The sequence below is a fragment of the Saccostrea echinata genome, unplaced genomic scaffold, assembly GCF_033153115.1.
Source record: "Saccostrea echinata isolate AGI-Se365-2 ecotype Australia unplaced genomic scaffold, CSIRO_AGI_Sech_v1 ptg000039l, whole genome shotgun sequence".
NCBI lineage: Eukaryota > Metazoa > Mollusca > Bivalvia > Ostreida > Ostreidae > Saccostrea > Saccostrea echinata.
Genome location: NW_026889788.1, coordinates 656,936 through 675,882, shown reverse-complemented (window position 1 = coordinate 675,882; position 18,947 = coordinate 656,936). Strand labels below are relative to the sequence as shown.

General features: G+C 32.1%; 1 protein-coding gene and 3 long non-coding RNA genes across 4 annotated transcripts; all 4 read right to left on the bottom strand.

Annotated features, from left to right (window-relative positions):
* Positions 1 to 866: 866 nt before the first annotated feature.
* On the bottom strand, positions 867 to 10,841 carry LOC133200399 (uncharacterized). Its single transcript, XM_061336205.1, has 11 exons — positions 10,653 to 10,841; positions 10,435 to 10,500; positions 10,105 to 10,158; positions 9,598 to 9,645; positions 8,376 to 8,417; positions 8,182 to 8,217; positions 5,122 to 5,160; positions 4,906 to 4,935; positions 4,063 to 4,188; positions 1,177 to 1,362; positions 867 to 917 (listed from the first exon to the last, which is right to left on the bottom strand). The coding sequence occupies exons 3-11, from the start codon at positions 10,129 to 10,131 to the stop codon at positions 867 to 869; spliced, it is 585 nt and encodes a 194-aa protein (XP_061192189.1). The 5' UTR covers positions 10,132 to 10,158; positions 10,435 to 10,500; positions 10,653 to 10,841.
* A 634-nt stretch (positions 10,842 to 11,475) lies between these two features.
* On the bottom strand, positions 11,476 to 15,174 carry LOC133200421 (uncharacterized). The gene is made up of 5 exons (XR_009722932.1): positions 14,991 to 15,174; positions 13,237 to 13,266; positions 13,075 to 13,104; positions 12,911 to 12,940; positions 11,476 to 11,530 (listed from the first exon to the last, which is right to left on the bottom strand). It is a non-coding gene; the product is annotated as an uncharacterized LOC133200421 (long non-coding RNA).
* A 599-nt stretch (positions 15,175 to 15,773) lies between these two features.
* Positions 15,774 to 16,738, bottom strand: LOC133200420 (uncharacterized). The gene is made up of 4 exons (XR_009722931.1): positions 16,719 to 16,738; positions 16,434 to 16,472; positions 16,207 to 16,236; positions 15,774 to 15,822 (listed from the first exon to the last, which is right to left on the bottom strand). It is a non-coding gene; the product is annotated as an uncharacterized LOC133200420 (long non-coding RNA).
* A 3-nt stretch (positions 16,739 to 16,741) lies between these two features.
* Positions 16,742 to 17,226, bottom strand: LOC133200419 (uncharacterized). The gene is made up of 3 exons (XR_009722930.1): positions 17,192 to 17,226; positions 16,898 to 16,989; positions 16,742 to 16,760 (listed from the first exon to the last, which is right to left on the bottom strand). It is a non-coding gene; the product is annotated as an uncharacterized LOC133200419 (long non-coding RNA).
* Positions 17,227 to 18,947: the final 1,721 nt, after the last annotated feature.

Here is an 18,947-nt window from a genome sequence, read left to right as displayed (position 1 = left end):
CAATATAATAATATAAATAGATGTTGGATTAACGATATTTGAAAGTGATTAATACTTGAATGAATCAGATTCTGAAACTAGGATTAGTGAACTGATACTCTGTAAAGGTCAAAATTTCAGTATCAAAATAAAAAAAAAGTTCAGGTGTAATGGGATGCCTCCATATTTTGGATATTGTTCTGATCAAAATATACCAGAAGAATCAAGTATAATTTTATGAATCATTCCTTACCCATAATTGTTACCAAACGGTATATAACAATCGGTTTGTCTACAAATCTTTCATGTCACGAGTTCCAATACTGCTGGGGCTTTTATAATTTTGACTTTTCCAAAAATATTTTAAAGACTCTTTTTGGTCAAATAGGTACCATTTTAAAATTCTAAAAAGGTGTATTTTGATCGTGTACTTTTATCCACATTAAAGTGGATTTAGTGAAAAATTCCCTTTGGGGCGATGGAGAACAAAAATAATAGTACATTGGTTATATCTGACCTTGATTCATTTTTAATAGTTCCTCTGTCAAGATACCCACTTTTTACATTCAATTTGAGGATAAACAGTTGATCACTGATATAATAATAAGATATAATAAAGAAGAAATTGAATATTGTGTTATTTTTTATGTTTATTAAATTGTACAGGATCATTCCAAACATTAATCCTTTCCAAATCCATGCATTGATGATATTTTCTGTTTTTTTATTCGCTCTATTAATGGTTGATACAAAGCAGCCATATTGCTGTCTATGAAAAAAAATCTCTGCTCATAATGATATCAAATGCTCAATAATGAAAAATGGTACTCTATACAAATGTGATGGGGAAAAGAAAAAAAAAACTGCTACAAATTTATATTCTCTTGTTACATGAGAACATCCCCAAATCCAGTGAAAGTTTCTTCTGTGGCAAAATACTATAAAAAAAAAAAAAGAGAAGAATAAATTTCCTCACGTAATTTCATTCAAATTTTGTATCAATTCTTTTATGAGACTTAATTTATGTCTGTTCATGCAAAAGCAATTCTTGCTTGTGTTCAACTTTTCATTACAAAATGATAAAGAACCTTACTTTGTGATAGCAATGTATATGCAAGTATAAAATGCATTTTCTTAGTGGGCATTGTCAATTCTTAGTGGGCATTGTCAATTAATGATGGTTTCTGAAATACCTACCGCTTCATGCAGGTATAATATATTTGGCAAGTCCCCCACTTTCACTTTGAAGTTGTTTTTTAGTTCATAAATGTGCGGGCAACTGGGGTTAGGGCAGTTGGTGGGTGTGCGACACTCCAAGTGGAAAACGTGGGGGGGGGGGAGAATTTCAGGATCGACCTCCACGCATATCCAGCTGAAAACGCTCTGAAAAGAATATAAAATAATTACTTAATAATAACTTGCACGACTTGTACTTTGTGTTGATTTGCACTGCATTAATTACTCATTATAATACAATTAACCTTGCAAGTAAGTTAAAAATTTAAATCCAAATCATCAAATCTATTGAGGGCAAACAGGGATTATACCTATTAGATTTATTGAAAGGGCAATTTAAAGCTGAACCCTACTCGTAAATGGGCACCATCACACAGTTATATAAACCATTCGATTAAGTTACACCCAATTGCACACATGAAACTCGACGTGTAGTTTTGATGTGTAGTTTTCCTTTCGTGGTCTTTGGATTTTATGCATTTATTTCTTTTCTATGTACATATTCTATTTCTAAATATTTACACTTTCAACTCTCTTTGTCTGTGATAACATTACATTTTGAAGCCTATAGCCCAATAATTTCATAACAAGAGGCCCATGGGCCTTATAGGTCACCTGAGTATCATGCAACAACTTTCCAACAATTGAATTTGATTCATGTCTTAAACTAGAGGCCATGAAATTTACAATTTTGAAAGAGGCACCATTGCTTATCATAATTATACACTCAGCATGCTAATTTTGGTTACTTAAAACCCAGAGGTAGATCAGAGCAACAAAGAGAAAATGCATTTCCACTTTTAGTGAATTTCATGGCCCCTGGGTCAGGGCTTCTTATGTGAGGGCGGGTCCATAGTTGAGCTCCCCATCCCACAGGAACCACTGACCCTGGGGCCACATCTTTCGAAATTTTGGAAATTTTTAAAAATTTTATTTCATCATGCTGTTGATTAATACCAAAGTGCAAACTTCAAAGCATTAAATTATTTCAGACTATGTTACCCCCCCCCCCACCCCAAAGTACCTCTGCCCCAGGGGACAGGAAATTAATCATTTTTGGAAGAAGCAGTTTATTCATAAATATATACTAAGATCATTGGCATTATACCAAATAACAAAGGAAAAGATTTTCAAAGAATTCAAGCATTTTCACTATATAAACATCAGAGCCCCCCCCCCCACCCCCTAACACAAGAATCTCTAACCCAGGGACTCTGAAATTCAAAAATCTCAAAGAGGCATTCTTCCTCCTCATAACTATGTACATAGTTTATTGGTTAAATGCTCAGGTGCAGAAAAGAAGAGTTTTAAAGAATTTATGCATTTTCACTATATATTCAATAAAGCCTCACCCTAACGCCAGAATCCCCAACCCAGGGGCCATGAAATTCACAATTTTTGAAGAGGTAGCTTTATTCAACATAATTAAGTACTTACGTAATTATGTGGTTAGTTTATTTAATACTCAGGAGCAAAGAAGAAAATTTTCAAAGAAATAATTCATTTTTTACTATATAATCTATATAGCCCCGCCCTAGCACTAGAACCCCTGACCCTGGGGCCATGAAATTCACAATTTTGGAAGAGACAGCCTTATTCAACATAGCCATGCACTTGATTAGTTTATCTAATGCCCATGAACAGAGAAGAAGAATTTCAAAGAATTTATGCAATTTCACTATATAATCTATATAGCCCCACCCTACTACTAGAACCCCTGACCCTGGGGCCATTAAATTCAAAATTTGAGAAGAGGCAGTCTTATTCAACATAACTATACACTTGGTTTGTTTATTTTAAATGCCCACAAACAGAAAAGAAGATTTTCAAAGAATTTATGCATTTTCACTATATAATCTATATAGCCCCGCCCTAGCACTAGAACCCCTGACCCTGGGGCCATGAAATTCACAATTTTGGAAAAGGCGGTCATTTTCAACTTACCTTTGCACTTGGTTAGTTTATTTAATGCTCACAAACAGAAAAGAAGAATTTCAAAGAAATAATGCATTTTCACTATATAATCTGTTTAGCCCCGCCCTAGCACAAGAACCCCTGACCCTGGGGCCATAAATTTCACAATTTTGGTAGAGAACTCAATGCTGATTACGATCATACCAACAGTTTAACTACTTGATGTCCAGGAGTAAAGAAGAAGATTTTTAAAGATTGCACTAATTTTAGTGGTTTTTGACCAACTTCCCAGACCCCAGGGGGACAGGGACCGTGAAATTCACAATTTTTGTTCCCCTTCACCCATACATGCTATATGCCAAATTTGGTTGAAATTGGTTCAGTGGTTTCAGAGAAGAAGCTAAAAATGTTCAAATGTTAACACACGACGCACGACGACGGACGAAAACAGATAGCAATAGGTCACCTGAGTTTATCCATTTAGCATAACATTTGATAATTTCATCGCGACCAAGTAACACAGCGAGGCAAGTGGTACATCCACACAGGGGAGACCTCTACAGCAAAATACTTAAAACTGTAAGAGGTCTGCGGCTTATATTTGGGCTGTAGAGATAGTGGCGATGAAATAGATATACGGCTGTCAATACCTATTTACGAACAGTGTTACGCTTTAATTAATTATATGAACTTATTAAACTCTTCATTATTCACAGGCATTGCTCATCAATGTGTATGAAAGTGAAAATTAAAAACCATATATATTCTCTGGTATTTATTTTGTAAATTAATATAAAACTTTTTCTTCTTACACTGATGATAGCAATTTGCGTACCTGTCAAACTTAAAGATTCCATATGTGGATCTTCAGCCCATCATGTTAAAAAGTGTGATGTGTATTAGCTTGAACCCCCTCCATTCTATTTGACATACCTTTACTGTATCATTCAGTTTGAATGGCCTGTTAATTGCAAGACCCCCATGGCTCTCGTACACAACGCAGAGTTGAACCTGGGGCTCATCTTTGGTTGGAAAGTATAGGAATGAACTCTGTGCGAACTTCAAAAAGAAATCTATAGTTTAGTTTGAAATAAGTCCAACATAAAACATTTATAATTTCTTCTTTTTTTTTTTTTTTTTGAGGGGGGGGGGGATATTTTTACCATAATTAAATTTTATAAACATTTAGAATTGAAATAAATGAAAATTAATTATCCATTACAGTTTGACAGCTCCACTGATTCTTCTGCTTGGATAATCAAAAATTAATTTTCAAAACCTTGTACATATTAAGACATTTGAAAGAAAAGCCAACCAACATTGACAAATACTAGAAAAGCATTTGAGAAATGCCTGCAATTTTCTAGAAGATATAAACTTCTGTATTTCACATGTCAAGTTTCTTCCATGAATAGTACCTAATTATTGTGATCTTTACTGTTTTCCAGGATAGAGGGATGATCATTTTATCATGTTGTCTTGATTCAGAAGATAAAGTTTTTTCCTTTTAATTAGTTTCATTATTTTTATCAAAAACAGACTTAATTCAAAAATGAATCTTGAACATATTTTACAATACTTTTCAATTGATATCATTATGATCATAAAAAAATTGCTTGACAACTGAAATATCACACCATATCTAATTACTAGTTTATAGTTTGCACAAATGCATGGAAACTTGATTTACTACTAGCACAGTAACAGTATAAACTTTGTATTTTCATTCTTATGAGCTGGACACACACAGTACAAACCTATGTCAATTATGCTTACCAACTGCCTTTCCTGCCTCTGTTGCATCATCTGTAATAATTCAGGGAAAATATCAAAATAAAGCAAGCAGGGAAAGATGTGGAGCTTATATTGTTTTTCTGGACACCACACAGGGTAAGGTCAGTAGCTGAGAGAAAGAGAAAGAGAGAGAGAGAACAAGCTAGCATTAGAAAGAGAATACAAAGGGAAAATCGGAGAGGAAGAGAAAATACAAACCTCCTCAAATTCTTTCATAATCTCATCATCATCATCTCTCTGTATAAATAGATAAACATTATGTGTATTCTAAATTTTGAAAGCTTTATGGAATCATATACAGGAAACTCTTGATGGCTCAAAGTTCTTGATCGCTCGAAATGAGTCTAGGGTCCTGTTATTCATAATCTATTGTTTTTTTACTATTGATACCTTGAAGTGGCTGTGTACAGGCAAGCGTCACCTAATTAACACCTACTAGGTCATTTAAATGGCCCCAGGCGTTAGACACGGGACCAGAGTAATGGGTTGTTTATTCAGGTGACACTGTCATGCTTGATCATACCTTTACCTAATCTAAAATTAACACCGACTGTCTTACGATAATTTGGAGAAGCAGTGAAAAGTAACACCCACATTTCTACCATTCATGTAAAACACCTTGAATTAAGTACACATGTACCTTTATAAAGTTTAAACATAGGTAATCACAGATTACAAAGCTCACCGAGACGAGGCATCACCTTTATGAAGGGGAAGCATCACCTTTTTGAGACCAACTTTATCATATTATATAAAAATCATTGTTAATGATCTTAGATATTCATGGATACTGTTTTGACACAATATCGTATTGTCATATGTTAAAAAATTGCATGATAACCATATGTTCATTTTATAGTATTATAAGATTCAATGTTTATCAATACAATAAAATAAAATGTGATATTGCATCCTATGATACAATTTATATCATATTATACAATATAATATTGTTATAAATAATGATCCAATATGATATTGTAACATATGATATGACATTGTATCCTATTGTATACATTATTGTATTTGATCACATAATACAATTTATATCATTATTTATGATACAATATAGTATTATATGATACAATATCATATCACATAATACATCACAATATTGTAACATATGATATTAAATTGTATAATATAGTATGATATTATATCATATTTGATACATTATATGATATTGTATCAATTGATACAATATAATTTGATACAACATTGTATCATATCATATAATACAATATCATGTGATATTATACAATTATGGACTCTTTTGGTGTTGAATATGGTTTGTTATTCACCAAAAAAAATATTCATATTGACCGAGGCGAAGCTGAGGTCAATATGGATATTTTTCTGGTGAATAACAAACCATATTCAACACCAAAAGAGTCCATAACTGTTTTATTATATAGTCGGGATTTGAATAGATAAGACATTGAAGGCTGTTTTACGACATCATTTTCATTTGCGATATTCCAATGTTGAAAATAAAAAAAACATCTCCAGATTACTGTTTGTAACCTTTATGATGAAATGTTTTGAAACTCATAATGTAAGGATATATTAGTAGTATAAACAAGATGACATGGTCATTATAGCAAGATCTCACGCGCATGCACGTGCGCTTCGCTCTGATTGGCTGAAACTAAAGTCTCAATATCTGTTTTGTTTTACGTCATAATCATTTGAAATTTTGAACTTAGTCACACATTATGAAGGTCTACAGCATGATATGTAAGAATGTTCATGAAAGCACGTACATGCACGTGTGCTGGCAAGAGCGCGCACGTGCAACATGTGAAATTACCAATATAATGAATGAAGCCTTAACTTTTCTATTTCTTGATGGAATTTTTTGAAACTCACAATGTATGGATATATTAGTAATATCAACAAGATGACGTGGTCAAAATAGCAAGATCTTACGCGCATGCACGTGTGCTTCGCTCTGATTGGCTGAAACTAAATTCTCAATATCTTTCTTGTTTTACGTCATAATCCTTTGAAATTTTGAACATAGTCATACATTATGAAGATCTACAGCATGAAATATAAGAATTATCATAAAAGCATGTTAATTTACGTGTGCTGCAATCTGATTGGCTGAAACTTTAGATGCCTATAACTTTGTTGTTTCTCAACAGAACAGGATGAAATTTAGAATATGAATAGAAATAATGAATTCCTACATGATACTACTATCAAGATTGAATGCAAGGGCGTGCTTGCATGTATTTGCGCAAGTGCAATGCGAAAAATGAACAATGTATTTGAAAAACGGTAACATTTATATTTTTATGACTTTTTATTGATTCTTAGCTATATTATAGAATATAAAGATATGTTAATAGTTTAGACAACATGCAATGATCACCTTGCATGTGTATGCACGTGCGTTTGCGTGCAATGCGTTTAATGACAAAAAATATCATTGTAGCTTTTAAATTTTTTTTTTATGAAATCCTGCGATAACTGAGCATCTTAAAAAAAAGTTTTAAAGGAAATTGGCACAAAAAGGGAGTTGGGGAGCGTTTGGGAAACATCTGTAACGGTCCCCGTTACAATTAGAACTAGTTTATATTATAGTTAAATCAACTATGCAAGTTTGAAATAGTACAGTACTATTACCTATAAAACATGTGACCTGTTCCAAAAAACAAAACCTCATCCAGCATCCGAAACCTATGGCTCAGATTCAGCATTCATGCCTGTCAGGTGCATCAGTATCATAAGACGCATCATCCATGCAAGTTTGGTGAAGTTAGGACCAGTAATAACTAAGATATAATCATCAGAGGGCACCTGCTCCCAAAACTTTAACCAGCTCCAAAAACCCTAACCTCCTCCAGCATCCGAAACCTATGGCTCAGATTCAGCATTCAAGCCTGTCTGGTGCATCAGTATTATAAGACGCACCATCCATGCAAGTTTGGTGAAGTTAGGACCAGTAGTAACTTAGAAATTGCTATCAAAGGGCACCTGCACCAAAAATTTTAACCTGCTCCAAAAACCTTAACCTCCTCCAGCATCTGAAATTCATGGCCCAGATTCAGCATCCAAGTCTTTCAAGTCCATAAGTAGGTCCAGATGCATCATCCATGCAAGTTTGGTGAAGATAGGACAAGTAATAACTTAGATACTGGACCTGCAACAAAAACTTTAACCAGGTCCGGACGCTGATGCCGACGCCAGGGGTATAGCATAAGCTCCCCCCGACTTCGTCTCGGTGAGCTAAAAATTAAAAAAAATAATTACCTTATTCTCATCTGTACATTTGCCTTCATCTGTGTCCTTTAATGGTAAAGTAAGGGACAAAATTTAACATGTGAATATTAATGTTTCATAAATAAGCATAAGCTTCTGACTTGCTTCGCTATACATAAGTGTGGATCGAATCAGAGACTCTTGACTTTGAAAGATAAAATGTACATTCATAATGTCACACATACCGTTACAGGAATGTCTGGCAGATCTGAACTGTCATTCTTAATCTGCAAAATCAGAATAGGTAAATCCATTATCTGTCTTCTTTTACAGGTATATGAATTTAAACATACAGCATGCTTTTCCAGATAAGAGTGAATACGAACAACTTAAAATCTAAAAGACAGCGAAAAATTTCATATATTAACATTTATTTATTTGTATTATCCAAACATTAGTGGTTTGTTTGGCTACATAACATTTAAACTTGATCCAGGGATTGTATACATTAAGTTTAAATTGCTCAAGGCACCATACACCCCTCCCACTGAACAAGATGTCCATTGGCCACATCGCTCACCTGAGCAACAAAAGCCATTATATAATCAGCTTTATGGAGTCAAACATAAATCTGGACAATGAAGTAAAAGATGCTTGTATAAATGAGTTTTCTCATTTCACTCTAGATATTTTTATGTTCAATATATAGCCCCTATTGGATCAAAATGATTTCATTGTAGTATCACATTAGTTTTAAAGAAATGATTTTGAAAGATTTTTTTTCTACGTAAAATTTTGACCCTCCATTGCGGACTCAACTTGAACTCAACACTACCTGGGAATGCTTTCACACAAGTAACAGCATTTCTGACCTATAAGTTTTAAAGAAAATATTTTCTGAAGATTTTTCAATCATCATATATTTTTATGTAAAAATTTGACGCACCCTACCAATGGGGACCATGAATTTAACAATTTGAATCTACACTACCTGGGGGTGCTTCCACGTATGGCTCATGGCCAAATGTTTTATGAGAAGAAAATTTTTGAAACCCCCCCACCACCCAATAAATTTTCAAAAATTCCTAATTATCTCCCCTTGAGAGAGGGTGTGGCTCTTCACTTTTAACAAACTTGAATCCCCCTCACCTAATGATACCTTGTACTAAGTTTGGTTCTGGGGAAGAAGATGAAAATTAATACTGTTTACAACTTTGACGATGACAGACAACTGACAAATTTTGATCAGAAAAGCTCACTCAAGCCTTTGACCCAGGTGAGCTAAAATTGTCAAAATAGTTTCTTCTGGCATAATGGATTGGTATTGTGAGTAAATATTATTTGGTAAATGTCAACATTTACATGTAAAATTTCTGTTTGCTTGGTTTTTATCAAACAAAAAATCTTGGTAAAACTTCTATGATTATTGTTTAAAACAACAGAAATTCATTGTTATTATAATCTTACTGGAGATTCTTGAGGACTGGCTGTACTGCAGACACCTTTTTTCTTTTTCTGTAAACCAAAAAAAGTATTTAACTAGAGTCACTGAATCTTTAGATAAAGTAGGAACATCCAATGTTTCTCCACAAGAGAGGTATAACGCAGACACAAATCATGAGCTTTTTTCTTTCGATGACATTGAACATGCCCAAATGACAATAGGTCAAATCATGATCAGGAACACCCTCAGATCATAAGCAATCTTTGTGTGAAGTAAGAACATTCAATGTTTCTCCATAAGAAATATATGGACTAGACACGGTTTCCAATATACATGTAGACAGACAGACAGACAGATAGACAGACAGATATGGCAATTCCTATATTTACCACCCCCCAAACTTTGTTTGTGGAGTTATAAAAACAAATAAATGATGAAAATATCAATAAAACAAACTCAAGCAAAACCTACATGTATGTAGAATGTAATTGTTTAATTGAACTTGAATAATGATATAAACACTTTGTTACCATGGAATGGGAATGGAGCGTTGGCATATCTTCAGTGTCAGATGCTACATGTACCTATATTAATGTAAAAATATAGGAACTCAACATCAAATCAAACCCAAAAGGTCAGCTAATAAAGACTGCAAAAAAACTATAAACTGTTTAAGCAAAACATCACTAATGGTTATAAAAACTGACAAAGGTTTAGAGGCTTTAAAATTATGCATTAACATTTTCATGCTTATGCGCCTCTGAAAGTCTAACCTCTTGTCATGACATCACTTAAACATAAAACGCAATGGTTTTAATAGGCTGCATAAAAATGTGGTTTTATGGAAATTATTAATTTACCCGTTTAGATCGTTTTCTTTCAGGTGTACTAGTCTGTGGCAAATTTTCTGTCTTCTTTTTTCTTTTCTTAAAAAAATAACAATTTTATTAAATCAATCAAGAAGTCAATAATTGATTGATAAAAGCATGAATGGAATTAAAATATACTTGTATATAGATGAAACATTCTATCTAATATAAAACAAATCCTTGCACAAAATATTATAAGTGAAACTCACAGGCTCTTCAAACTCGTCCTCTGAAGAATCAGACAGTATGATATCCAGACTTCTCTGCTTCTGTTAAAAATCAAAAGCATAATCAACCTAGTTTTTCTTGATGTGATAAATTGATAATAATTCCAAGGTAACACTTTGTTACCTTGGAATGAGAATGGAGCATTTGCATTTCATCATTATTAACAGATGCTACATGTACCTATATTAATGTAAAAATATAGGAACTCAACATCAAATCAAACCCAAAAGGCCAATTAATAAAGACTGCAAAAATGCTAGAAACTGTTAAACCAATACATCACAAATGGCAATCAAAACTGACAAAGGCTTTAAGGCCCTTTTGCATCACAATTATATACATGTACCGGTATATTCCTCAGAGAGCCAATCTAGATGTGAATCTAACATACTTCATTTTACGAGGTCGGTTTGCGTATTCTGGAGAAAGTCTGAGGCAAGTAAAGAGACAATATGGGTAGTAAATTGCATGAAGAATTTACTGGTACTATTTTTTTTCAAAGATTTTTCATATAAATCAGTCCAAAACTAGGCACATTTTGTGCACAATAAATACACAATTTTTCAATTGAGGCACTAAAGCCCCAAGGTCATGCATCCAAAATTTTTCCAGACCGAGAGCTACAAACCTGCAGCTGAAAAATGTGGTTCTTAAAAAAAATTACAATTTTATTAAACCAATCAAGAAGTCAATGATTGATTAATAAAGGCATGAATGGAATAAAAATATACTTGCATATAGATGAAACATTCTATCTATAAAACATGTCCTTGCACAAAATATTACAAGTCAAACTCACAGACTCTTCCAACTCGTCCTCTGAAGAATCAGACAGTATGATATCGTGACGTTTCTGCTTCTGTTAAAAATCAAAAGCATAATCAACCTAGCTTTTCTAGATATGATAAATTAATAACATTTAAATAAATCAAGAAAATTGTACATTTTTGAACTGGCATCTAGATCATCAATAAACTGACTTGGTGACTGACAATAATCAGATTTAAATAATATTAACATATTGCTCAAGTATTTCTTGGATACAATGATAGCTCTTGGTTTTATAATCTTGTTGTTTCCTATTATATGAAGCCATATATTGAGATATGGCATCAAACATTCATTAAAGGCAACCTTTGAGTGTGACATGATAATGATTCGGAGTAATGATCCATTCTTTCAGGTGAATTAATGTGAACCAGATTGGCATTAACCAGAGGGGAAAGAAACATGCTAAGGACAATGTCATCACAAAGAGATATGCTATAACCTTGAACTTTAACTGTAAATTCTGTAAAAGGTCATAGCAAAAATGGTTTAATGTTAATGTTTGCATATCTAATGACTCCCTCTCCCCCACTAAGACAAGTTATATTGCGCATTAGAAAAAAATAACAATTCAATTTGCCATTTCAAACCACCAAATGAAGAGACATATAGATTATCATGTGGCATTTTTTATATTTCATCCTATATTGGTGAGATGTTGGCAAAAGACTAATGCCCCCTCCCTTAAAGACCTCTGCAAAGAAAATGAAAGGAAACAGCAAATACATGTAATTGGAATATTTTTAAGTCCAAAGGGGCATAACTCTTTCAAAAATTGCTCATTTGTACCCAAAATCAAACTCGACTTAGATATTAGTACATGTATATCAAATTTCCGTATGTACAACCTCTGCAAAGTAAATGAACAGTCACTGTTGGTAGATCGACCTACAGACAGACGAACAGCAGCAGAACAATATGTTCTCCCTTCTTCCAAGGAGATAATAAAAATGCCTTGTCCAATTTTTATGAAAATAAAATATGTATTACAGAAAATAATAATGGAAATGTAAATGATTATTTTCACCAACTTTGATCCCATGTAAAGCCCATTCCTGACCCCTGGGGGTCATGATTTAAAAGAAACTTACCGGTAACTTAAACTTTAAACAATTCATTTATTTAACTTTCCGGTATATAAATGATTTAAGTATTTTTGGCTCTTGTAAAAACAGATTTTTAAAACACCCCAATACACATTCCTAATTATTTCCCCTTGGAAAGGGACATAATGTCCTTCATTCAAACAAACTTGAAAGCCCTTCCCTAAAGAATGCTTTTTGCCAAGTTTGTTGAAATTGACCTGGTGGTTGTGGAAAAGATAAAATGTGAAAAATTTACCACATCAATGGCGAAGACAAATAAGAGACAAAATTTGCCCAGAAAAATTCACTTGAGTTGTTGTACATACCAGAGATTCTTTGGCTGAGGTGGTCTTCTCCTTTAGAATAAAAAGATTACCTTAATGAGCATTTCAATTTATATGTACTTACAAAACATGGGTAACAATTTCATTTCAAATGTTTTTCATCCAATAAAATTCTGTTATTTCCTATTTATCCTGTTTGTACTTACTGGAGATTCATTTGCTGAAGTGGTCTTCTCCTTTAGAATACAAACATTATCTTAATTGGCCATTTTTATAATGTACATTACCCTTGTAATAATTTCTTTCAAATGTTTTTCATCTGGTGAAACTTTGCAATTTTTCTATTTTTACAATTAAAGAGTACTTACTGGGGATTCATTGGCTGAAGTGGTCTTCTCCTTTAAAATACAAAGATAACCCTTAAGTATATAACAATTATATTATAGGTATGTAAAACTTTACAAGGTTTAATGATAATTAAGTTTAACAGAACATATTTAACGATTAAGTAATTGAAAGATCTTTAATATCAAATGTGCTATAAAATTGATCAGATAATCACTCTGAAATTCAATCCTTTGTAACATAAATACAATTTATGATGAAACAGTTACTACAGTGTATTTGCTAGTTTCTCATTGAAAGGGTGTTACTTAATTGTTTCACACTTTTGATTTTTCAGTTTCAATCACACTTTGCAAAAGAAGGTATACAATACACACTATAATAGACGATCTCTAATTGAATTTTTCAGAGATACATATAAATTGTTCTGTTTTGCTGCTAAAAAAATTAGCAGTTTCGCTAAAGAATGTATCATGGAAGAATCAATAGAACTTTCATAGTATGTGGAATTGAACAGCTGGTATGAACAGTCTTATATTTTTTTTTTTCACATATATATATTCATCATTCATTAAAACTTTTACATGACTTCAGCAGATGTGTCCTAACAAGGTGATTTCCCTCTTCACAAGGTACTTTTAGTATTTGTTTTCACTTTCATTGACCCTTTTTTTAATTACTCTGTGTCAAGATTGGTTTAAAAAAAAAAACTATTTTTCTTTTGCACAGCTTTTCATTTCCACATTTTCTACATTTGCAAACAATCCAAACTTTAAATAAAAATCTTAATTCATGTAAATAGTACTTCCAAACAAATAAAGAAAGTCAGTAGAAATGAAATTGTTAATTTGGAACTTTTTTCATTTGCTTCTAGGTTTGCTTATCCTGCATACCTGCTTTAAATATCTTCTGTTTCTTAATTACATTTGGGACTAATCATCATGATCAAAGGTACATCCATGGAATTGCAGAGTTAAAAGGGGATAGCAGGAAAGATTCTATATTCTTTATCGTGGTTTGTCAGTCATTCCTTCCTAATTTATTTTCTATACTTTTTCTTTATGGTTTATCAAACTCATTTAAGCTTTTCTTGCATATTTTCTTTAATCAAGAGCCATTTTCAAATTGTTTTCATGATTCTGTGGCACTAATTTTTTTTATAAATGTTCTAACAATTTAGTATTGTAAAATATATATAAATCAATCTGTAGCTTCATGATTCCTGTCAACTATAACAATTACTTGTTATCTTCACAGTAACTGCAAAATTACAAGAACCTATCTTTGTATTAAAAAGTAGCTGATTCTGGTTCATTTAAGAAATACATGTAAACAGCAATGTTAACCATTTAACCCGGATATGAACTTGGTTGGTAATGAAAATATAAAAAAAATATAAAGGGAAAAAAATCAAATCCTGAACAAAAGCAATTTAACTTTATATGTAACCAACAGTACAAAATTATCCTTACTGTGATAAGATTGTTTACATTTTTTTCCGAGCTGTAATTCAGTTTATAACAGCATTACAATGATTTCAACTAATGTATAATGTATTACACAGCATTAATTTTATAATGTGCAACATTATACCGTAACTTAAAACATGCATGTATTTCAAAAAGCACAATTTCTTTCAAGCAAATCCCTGCACTATCATATGTAATATCACACACTGAAGAATTATATATCATAACACACACGCACACCCACCCACCCACACACATGTATTTAACACATTGTTCTTTTCTTATAGAAATCAATTACAATTACTTACAGGCATGCACTTGAACAAAAAAACCAAAATGTTTCCTCTTTCCCTTCGATAGGTTCTTTAAATCTTCTACGCTTGTCGTATCTTTGAGTGCAATGAATTTGTGCTCTTTAAATACCATCGCTTCCATAGGAATCTGTGTCTTGAACTTTGCACTTAAGAGAGCCATCCACTCCGGGACGGCACTGGAAGATTTCACTTCCAGTAATAATGACGAGCTGCCATTTATCACCCTCTGCAGCCTCTTTCCACGGTTGTCCAAAAAACGGACTTCCAAAATCTGTTAATGTAATTAAAAGATTAGTAGTTAGTGCATTTCAATTACCAGGTAATTAAAAATAAATAAAATATCCCTTTTTAATAGAACAATCATGCACAGTATACATGTAAAAAAGAAATATGCTATGATTACAAAATAGTTAAAAATGGAGGCCTTCGTGCATGAAATCAGCACATTTTATATTTTATCCAGCCCTTGCAAAAATGTTCCATGGAGTAAGATTAAAATTGACGGGATTCAGCTCTGATCAACTATACACCAAAATTGACCTGAAGATAAATATATACCATTGGTCTGAAGGACCAGTTTTGTGCATTACACCTTTTAAACATATTTTGTTTCCTACATACAGTACTGATAGCCTATTATAAATATCTGATCAAACAAAGACAAAATAGTTCATAAATAACTACACACATTTAAGCTGGATTCAATGATGCCTAATTTCTTACCTCCAACCCTGAAGATTTAGTGTGTCCACCTAATCTTTTGCTGGACATTTTTTCTTACTATCCAAAAACTTGGCCTTTAAAAAGTCAAGTTTGGACTGTACCTCTGAAGAAGAAAAAATAGAACATTGCCCTTTATTGCATCTTTGATTTACCGTATGTAGTATGACTTAGGTTGAGGACAACATGAGAAGATTTTAAAAAATATGGAAAGTTCACATACTGAGGAATAAATGACTGATGGACAACAGGTGATCAGAAAAGCTGACTTGAACCTTCGGTTCAGGTGAGCTTAAAATGGAAACTGAAGGCAAGAGTCTAAACTTAGCATCTACATAGTTCTTTTAGAAATCATTTCATTATTCAGATGTACTCTATATGTCTCCAGATTTTCTCTAATAAAAATTTGCATTGTTTATGAACATACAGCACTGGCATCATAATGTGACTTCTATCTCATAATTTACCAATAACATATAATTTACTGTACCTTCTCTCTTCTTATGCAAAGATGGACTTCCTAAAGTAAAAGGATAGTCATGATAGATTTTACCTGCTAATATAATATATAATTTAAATGAATTCTTCTCTTTCTTTAAGTAAAACATATATATGTAAAATGTGCTGTCATTAAACAAATACAATTTCTAAATAATTATTCTTCCAAGAAAAAAGTTTTGTAATTTTGAATCATACACGGATATCATCTGTACTTACCATTTGGCGAGAAGCATCCTTTTGCTGACTCATCAAAAGCTGTATTAAGTATAAACAAAGTAGCATATCAAAATATCTATAGGTAAGCTATTCAAACACATACTTTGAAAATTAATAAAAGGTCACCAATTTGAAAATATTTACAAGGCTATGCATATATTTATTTATAATTAGTATTTTAGCACATTGTACTTTTGTATCTCATGTACATATGCAGTATTCCTTTGACCATATTAAAACCGATATATGTAAGTTTCAGTAGTATTTATTTAATATCAAACTTACATTTTGATGGCCCTGGTTTGACTGTGTCAGGTTCTGTTGTTACTGCAATATACATTAATTAACAATAAGTTACAAAGTGGGTTATGTACAAGACTAGTATATTATCTAATATGTACTTTATTTTTCATTGACCTACAGTATAATGCATCTCTAGCATAATACTACACTATCGTTATTACCTTTCCTTTTGACACAGACTGGGGCGCCACATGAACCACAAAACTTGTTTGTGGGGCCTAAAACCACCCCACATTCAATGCAAAACATAATTCTAAAAAAGAAAATATATAATGAACTGTATATAAAAAGAGGTCATAATATAATGACAATCAATGCTTATAATACCAGATCCAGTACAATCACTAGATATTGCTAGGTACCTTTAATTACCTACATAGCTTTATTTACCTACCTAATTATACTACTATGATAATTGATTGTTAATAATTCAACACAATGTGAAATAATCATACTTATCGATGCCTTATCACACACAAGGTGGACTGGTATACATTTACTGATTTACAGTCAAGTCGTACACAGACCAACTCGTATACAGGTCAACTCGTATTGTTAGCCTATTTACAGAAAATGGATACTTATCACTGTTTTAGACAATGAAAGTCATCTTTTGCAGTAAAATATTATATAACTTAATCTTTTCTTAAATGATATCATCTGTTGTAAGAATATTTGTTAACGTTATATATATATATATTAATTATCATGTTTAATATTTGACATAAATTGTATTTGATTATATATGCATATGAAATTTTTGTATACGAGTTGACTCTTTAGCATACCGGGAATTTTTGTATACGTTGTTTATACGGAAATTTTTGTATACGAGTTGACCTGTATATGAGTTGGTCTGTGTACGACTTGACCGGACTCCCATTTACTCAAACAATATAAATGCATGCTTTGCTTAAAACTGCCTAAAAGCTGCAATGTTTCATGCAACTATCTGTGTTCTGTGTTGTTATTTTAAAACTACATAGTAAACAACCTTGCAATTTCTTGGGGTTTTTTTTTCTTCCTTTAAATGCAAAATTGCACAAATGTATTTTCAAAAACCTACTTCAGGTTGTTCTAATTTTAAAGGATCCGTACTATCCTACTATTGAGATAAATTTACTTGAGTTTCCTCGTTAATATAATTGCTTCCATTTATGGAAAAATGAAAACAATTACAATAAATGATTATCAGTTATATGTTAATAAAGCTGTAGGAATAATTAAAAAATCTAAAAGAAATCAAGTTCAGAAATGACATTTACTGCTTCGTGAGGGTTTCAGTTTCACTCGTCAATAGATTGAGACCCGCTACTGTTTTAATGAGAAAGGAAAACAATCTAAATAAAATAAAAGAAAATTATTCATTGTGTACTTACATCGAACAACGATTCCTGATTGCAGTTATGTATGCCTATATTGTAATACGACGGTAACAAGTTATCTAGATATTTTCAAATCTTCGGAAGTAAATCCTGATCTTTTGAAATCTTGGGAAATTAGTCTTTGTCTTTTGAAATCTTGGGAAGTGAATCTTGACTGCGTTTGGAAGTAATGTATCTTCCCAGTTAGCACAACAACGTTATTAAAACGTTATAAAAACGTTATGAAAATGTTATGAAAACATTTTCTAAAACGTTATTACAACGTTATTTTGTGTGGTTTTTTAAACGTTATTATAACGTTTTGCAAAAACATTGTACTGTAATGTTTTAAAAACGTTTGGAAAACTTTTTTTAAAACGTTTTCAAAACGTTTAAAAAAATCAATTTTACAACATAATAAACAATATATTTCTTATAATTTAATAAATTTAAATCCATTCATTAATGTTGTCTAAACAGTGTTTTTTTAACACCTGCACAATAAAATTACAGTTTTCCTTCAAATGAAATTTGTACTGTTTGAAATACAAAAAGATCACAGCATCCTTTTTCCATCAGAAATTATTCTGTCGTTCACTTGGACGTCTCTATTTTCTTCTGAAAAACAAAGACTTGGACATAAAACTTGGACTAAGTGATTATCCATTCATACTCGTACATTTCTTTTTAGTTAAACATATCCATGTATTAGGGCATCTGACAACTAACTACACATGCTAGTATATAGAAATCTGATGAACACAAAGAAAGTATGTTTTGGTATACAGTTGTATAAATAAACAAAAATTTACATGTGTAAATATATCTATATATTTATGATAACCAT

Excerpts from the sequence above, each read along its gene's own strand:
- LOC133200399 (XM_061336205.1), bottom strand. The coding sequence starts at position 10,131 with ATGCCAACGCTCCATTCCCATTCCATG. Across the intron at positions 8,418-9,597 it reads CCAGTCCTCAAGAATCTCCA|ATTAAGAATGACAGTTCAGA; the intron begins GTAAGATTATAA and ends CTGATTTTGCAG. Across the intron at positions 4,936-5,121 it reads TTATGAAAGAATTTGAGGAG|ATGATGCAACAGAGGCAGGA; the intron begins GTTTGTATTTTC and ends GAATTATTACAG.